The sequence below is a fragment of the Silene latifolia genome, chromosome 10, assembly GCF_048544455.1.
Source record: "Silene latifolia isolate original U9 population chromosome 10, ASM4854445v1, whole genome shotgun sequence".
Taxonomy (NCBI): domain Eukaryota; kingdom Viridiplantae; phylum Streptophyta; class Magnoliopsida; order Caryophyllales; family Caryophyllaceae; genus Silene; species Silene latifolia.
In genome coordinates, this window is record NC_133535.1 from 33,087,845 (window position 1) to 33,094,551 (window position 6,707).

The following is a 6,707-nucleotide window of genomic DNA, read 5'->3' on the forward strand; positions in this document are numbered from 1 at the left end:
GGGACCAAGCAAAACAGTCCATGTTAGTTTTCAACAATTGAATAAGTTCTTGGCGGACTTTACCTGTGCATTCTGACCCAATAAGTATGGTTCGTTCTGGTTGCAGCTCGTCCAGGCTGACTTCGTCCAGCTCGGTCTGAGGTGGCTCGACATATTCCTCCTGGATGCGCTGGCTCTGTAATTGCTATGCTGGCGGTCTGGCTGTTGGTTTCAGGGCTATCCTGTAGCAATTCTTAGCATCCTCTTGATCCCCACGTATCTCTTACACTCCCCAAGGTATTGGGAATTTCAGACATTGGTGGTAGGTTGAAGGTATTGCTTTCATTTCATGGATCCAGGGCCTGCCAAGAATCACATTGTAAGTAGAGGGCCCATCGATAACCAAGTATCTTACCTGTTTGTTGACTCCCTTGGCATAGGTTGGGATGACGATCTCTCCTAGAGAGTGCTTTGTTTCACCACTAAAACCGACCAAAGGTACCTCTTTCGTTGCTAAGTCCTTCTCGCTGAACCCCATGCCTTTGAGAGTTTCCAGCATAATCAGATTGACGGAACTTCCTGTGTCCACCAGGATCTTTCTTACCTCGCAGTTTCCTATGGGGAGGGTGATGATCAGAGCATCGTGGTGTTGCTCCGTAGTGATTTGCGCGTCTGTCTCATCAAAGGTGACTGCTGGGAGGTCCTGGCGGCTGATTCTGCAGGACAACTCCGGCTTGTCTCCTTTGGTTTGTGTGGCGTGTCTTTTGGCTGCTGAATAAGTTAGGCCGCACAATTTTGAGCCTCCTGTAATGACATTCACAATTCTAGTGCAAACAGGTGGAGGAGTAGGCAGAACCTGATTAGTGGAATTAACTTTGGTGGAGCCTCCTGGCAAGAGGTGGTCTAAGTTTCCTCGATCGTACTGGAATTTAACTTCTCTTCTCAAGGTGTAGCATTCGTCGGTGTCATGGCCGATGTCATCGTGATACTCGCACTTCTTGCTGGAGTCTCTTTTATCGTTAGGACGCTCGTCAGTCCGCTTCCTGGGCCATCTGACTCCCCGGATCTCCTTTAGGGCCTTGAGTACACCTGCAAGGTTGGTTGAGAATTTATACTCACTTAATTTCGGAGGTGGCTCTGAGTTGTTCTTTCCCCCTGGGCCCTCCGATACTTTGTTCACAGGCTTGCTGTAGGGTTTGGCTCTTTCGTTCTGCTTCTCTACAGGTGCCTTTCTGGATGTAGGATCTGTGCCATAAGCTGCTCTCCTGGGCCCTGAGTCTTCTTCCACCGCATGACCGCAATTGCCTTTTTGCACCTCCTCGAAGGTAGTGCATGGGTACTTGGTCGATCTTTATACAAGTCCGAGTCTGGCGAGCCTCGGAAAGCTTCTATGGCTGTGGCTATGTCGCACCGGGGGATTGCCACCTTCTCTCTGTTGAACCTGTTCAGAAAATCTCCGGTAGCCTCCTCAGGTCCCTGCACTATCTGATACAGGTCGCTGGTTTGTTTTTCTGGTCTGCGGCTGCTGGCGAACTGCTGGTGGAAGGCATTGACCAAGTCCGCGAAGCAGGTTATACTCTTATTGGGCAGGCTGATGAACCACTGCAAGGCTGCTCTGGACAAGGTGGATCCAAACCCTTTACACATACAAGCTTCTTTCAAGGAGCCTGTCGCGGTGATCACCATCATCTTTTGCTTGTAGTGGTTGATATGGTTAAGAGGATCCGTGGTTCCGTCGTAGAGTGTCATAGCTGGCGGCACGCATCCTTTTGGGACACCGACAAGGGTTATGTCATCCACGAAAGGGGAGTCTGCGTAGCTATCTCGTGTTGCCTTCTTCAGGGGTCGTACTACACCCGGAATTCTGTACATCAGGTCCCTCAGCTCCTGGTACTGCTGTTCCAGCAAGCTGCCTGTTCCTGCAAGATGGTTAGAGACAGGCGGATAAGAGCCAACACGTGTACCTCCAAGCCAGGCTCCTCCTGGGATTTGATTGCCTGGCTGGCTTGCCAAAGGTGTTGCATGGATGATGGTTCCTGGTTGCCACTCTGGGACCGGCTAAGAAGAGGCTCCTCCTGACCAGGTTCCTCCAGAGAAATGGCTGCCTGCTGGGTTTATCATGTTGGTGCTGGGTCCTGGATTCCATCCTGCCACCTGCTGGGCGGGTGTTCCTGCAAAAGACTGCAAGTTAGTCGCTGATCGACTGTTAGACAAAGTACTACCTGGGGTTGGCTGCAAGCTGAGTGGTCGATCGAAAGACAGGAATCCCAATCCACTAGGCTCGATAGCTCCTCTGGGTGGCACTCCTTCAAGATCCAATCTCGTGACCAGTTCTGATGGAATCTGTCGGGATGATCTTGCACTAGTGGCCGAGACTGGGACCTCAGAAGGTGGATCCAGCGCGGCTTCCGTGGTCCTAGACCGGGTTACTGTTGCGATCTGGTTTCTGAGATCTTGGTTGTCCTTCCTCAAGCTTTCGATGGCCCTGTGCAGGGTGTCCATTCCTTCTAATACCACTCGCATTGGGTCTGGTGATGAGGCTCTTAATTTCTTGGGAATTCCTCCTGACGCAGTCTCCTGAATCTGGGTCCTGCTGGGACTGGTCTCTCTGCTGGATCTCGTCACACTAGGCGCTGCTGACGCCTTAGGCACCTGTGGTGGCTTGAAAGGTGGTGGCATGGTTTTCGGGGAGGCGCTGACAGGGGCCATCTGGCTGGCTCCTGGTGACGCGGTGACTGGTCCTGTGGTTGCTGGGAGGGGTCTTCCCCCAGAAGATTGAGAAGATATGCCCTGGGTGCTGGGTGAGTTCGAACTGGCTCCAGACATGGCGACGAACAGATTGCTGAATTTTACGAAAAATCGATCACTGAGGCCCCACGGTGGGAGCCAAATTGTTTTGGTAAAAATTTACCTATTAAGAATTTAATTCGTCGGGTCAAAGTGATCGTCAATGGCTATGAATGATTCAAGAAATTAACGCACGTATAATGTAAAAGATAAAGAAAGAGATTGACGCAAGAAGTTTTTGGTGACGCGGAAAACCCGTTGTGGGAACAACCGCGGGGGGAGTCGGAATCCCACCAATAATTTTCACTATGATTGGAATATCCTGTAGCAAGTAAGGAATTACAGTGACTTTTAATAGCTAATTGAGGATGATATATTTCAATGGTATAGTTTCTCTGATACTGATAGTCGATGCCTCTCCCTTTGGCCTTCCTTCTCCTTTTATAATTATCCTCCTAGGGTTTTGGTCTCTGCAGGCTCCTCCGGGTCAGGTTCCTGACTTCCAGTCAGCCGTTACCTAGAAAGTAGAAGGCGGTTTCATGAATTTCTCCTCCCTGTTTGACTACGTGCTTTTCTTCTTATGTGTGTTTTCTCTTCTTTAATCTTGTGGTCCTGCTCTTGCCACGTCACTTATCCCTATTTCTTGGTTTCATCCAACTGGATCGTGCCACGTGTCGCTTGACCGAAAATTGTAAATTTTGACTCTAACAAATGTATAGTCCCCTAATATAATCAAATAAACAATTCAATATAATGGCTTGAAGTTTTGATGGGATTGGGCGTTGTCCTTATATAAACCTGGATAAGTTGTTACTAAAGGCTCCTCACCTCCTCTGTTAATTAGATTAGAAGTAATTAATAGGTTGAAGCTGAATAGTTTTAAGCAATATAACCCACAAAAACTCGGTCAAGCTTATTCTCAAAGAGAGCTTAAATGCACCCTGGGAAAAGTTGCATGAGAAAATTAATTAAATTGTGCTCAATTGAGTCTAGTAATAACAAATAGCAGAAATGAAAAGCCAATAGAAAGAGGAAGAATTCTATAATTGATTGATAGTCCATGTCACATTTAAATTTGCCATATCATATTAAAATGTGCCATATCACAATAAAATTTGGCATTTTAGGTACCATTTTAATAAGATTGTATAGATAAAAAAATTCGAAAATTTTCTAGGGAAAACCCCTTAATTTTATCAGATTTCCCATGGTACCCCTACTTTTAAGTATATGTCCATGGTATCCTTGAGGTGTCATTTTTGTGCCCATGGTACCCCTTAATGTAACGACCGTTAACAAAAAGTTAAATTTTAATGACGTGGCAATAATTAATAAATTAAAAACTAATAATAAATATGAAACAAAACTAAAAGTTTGAACATTTTCTATGATACCCCTATGTTTTATACATTCTACCCCAAATATCCCTAAGATGTAAATTTTTTTTCAATGGTACCCTTAAGTCAATATAAACGTTTGAGCATTCTAAATGTTCAATACAACATGCCTGATTTTCAAGCTTCATATCTCAAGTTATACTAACTAATTTTACATGATATTTTTGTGTCTAAAAAGCTTGAGATGTTAGTTAAACATGGGTTATTGAATCACGTTCATAGTTGTTTTAGAACTCCAAATATGGGCATTATAAGCTTACTACGCAAAATGAATGCATGTAGGTCACAATTGATTGACCTGTCAACAAAGAAATAAATATATCTCACAATCTAGAGGCCTATATTATGTGATTCAAATTGTAAATGAAACTTATCTCAATTATCTTTCAATTGGTGCATGGTGGAAAAAATTGGTTCACCCGCGCAAGGAGATATGCGCCTCAAAATTGTTGCTGGAACATAGTTGAATGTTGAACGTTTCACACATGACCAGTTACTACTCAAACTTGGATATCTATAGTTCTTTGTTGGAGGTGAAAGCCAAAATCTATGGCTTCTAAATGGTATAGGTTGACCATGTTAATTTCAAGGGATCATTGAGCTATGATAATTTTCAAGCCAAGACTAATGCACGGATGCTACAGTGAATACTTAATTGAGGAGTTTGAACATCAAGTTTCTGATGGCTATTTCTTTTGGCCTTCACTCCCTCTGAAATATTGTCATGTGATACTAGAATGATTCCATGGGATCTATATGGGTGAAGAGGAACGTTAATCAAAATTGTTCCTAGGGAAGACATGAGCATTTAAAACCATATATTAATGACTCAGAGTACCACGGAAAAATTGTTACATCTTAGAGATATCTGAGAAACAAAGTATAAAACACGAGGGGACAATGAGAAATGTTCAAAAAATTTAATTTAATTTCATATTTATTATTAGTTTTTAATTTACTAATTATTGCCACATCATCAAAATTCAACGTTCTGTTACTGGCCGTTACATTAAGGGTACCGTGGGCATTAAAATGAAACTTCAAGGGTACCATAGACATATTCTTAAAAGTAAGGCTACCATGGAAAATATGACAAAATTAAAGGGTGTCATGAGAAATTTCCGTAGAATTTTTAATTCTTTTACTATTTATGTAGAGTAAAATTTTTAAATTACAAAAATCTATTAGGTAGTTTGCAAAAACATGCTCGGAAGTACTTCATGTTGTAACATCATGTTTGTCCTTATCCTATAAAATGCCTTAAGAAAAGTATTGCAGTTAGCATAAGAAAGACAGTTTGATCAAAAAAATCTACGGAAAATACGGAGGATGCATGAGTAGAAGGAAATTTGAGAGCTAATTAATTAAGATAATAGAAATTGGAAGACATCACATATCTCACGTCTTTATAAGCTACAAATACACAAAAATAAATAAATAAATAAAAGTGAATATATATACACTAATTTGACTACAGGTCTACATATAATATCACAATCATAAAGTTTTATTAGAAACCTTCGAATTCGCAACATATGAATTTAGTTTGACATACAATACAACTCTCTAAAACTGAAGTGTAACTTTGAATTTTTAATTGTTTCTTAAATAAAATGATAATAATCTAAATAAATTCTACTTGAGTAGTTTATGAAACTTGGAGTCTCTAATATTGCTCGAAAAGTTCATCTTCTAAGTATATTTATTTATTTATTTATTATTATTATTATGGACTATTTATTAATTGATGCATTATTTAAAAAAACAATCCAAACAAAAAGGAATATAACGTTTCCATATAAATTTTTTAAGAATTCGTTTTACGTAAGAACCAATGTTTCAAAATAAGTTGGAATAATATTAAAGAATATGGCAAAACTAGTTTTGGTAACCTCAGACTATCTATTTAACTTTTACATTTTCTTTAATACTCGTCAAATTACTTAGATAAGTGATGTAGGGTGTCATGGGGAAGGTCCCTCGACCGAGTAAGGGTAGTACTCGATCGAGGGAAGTGATCTAACTGGAGTTGTGGAATTGTCGTGACAGGGAAGGTCAGAGAACGAGGTCCCTCGATCAAGTAGGGCCTTTACTCGATCAAGGAACTCGGTTGGTTCAGCGCGTTTTGTTTCCTTATTTCCGACTTTCCTAATTTCAGTATAATATTATTATGGTGTATCCTTTGATCGATTTAGCTTAATTACATCCTATAAATACTCTCCTAAGCCCAGAATCAAACCCTTTTGCATTAATTATACCTTCACACACACATACAAACTCATCGTTAAAGAGAGATCGAGGGAGATTTCAATCTAGGAGCGGGAATCGGGCAAGTTCCTTATTATTATATACTAAAAGAATAACACAACTCTAAACTTTCCCGCTCAAGTTTCCCCCTATGTATTCACCTTCTAATAAATAGCCCTCACTTTCAATAATTGATCTCACTCTAATCTTCTCTTTATTTACATACCATATATATAAAAAACATTCCTTACAATTCTATTCTTTTTTTTTTTGCAAGAATTGCAAGCCATATTATTC

At 41.0% G+C, this 6,707-nt stretch overlaps 1 protein-coding gene across 1 annotated transcript; it reads right to left on the bottom strand.

Annotated features, from left to right (window-relative positions):
* Positions 1-262: 262 nt before the first annotated feature.
* LOC141607396 (uncharacterized) lies at positions 263-1,728 on the bottom strand. The gene is made up of 2 exons (XM_074426748.1): positions 1,405-1,728; positions 263-1,294 (listed from the first exon to the last, which is right to left on the bottom strand). The coding sequence occupies exons 1-2, from the start codon at positions 1,726-1,728 to the stop codon at positions 263-265; spliced, it is 1,356 nt and encodes a 451-aa protein (XP_074282849.1).
* Between the last annotated feature and the right edge of the window lie 4,979 nt (positions 1,729-6,707).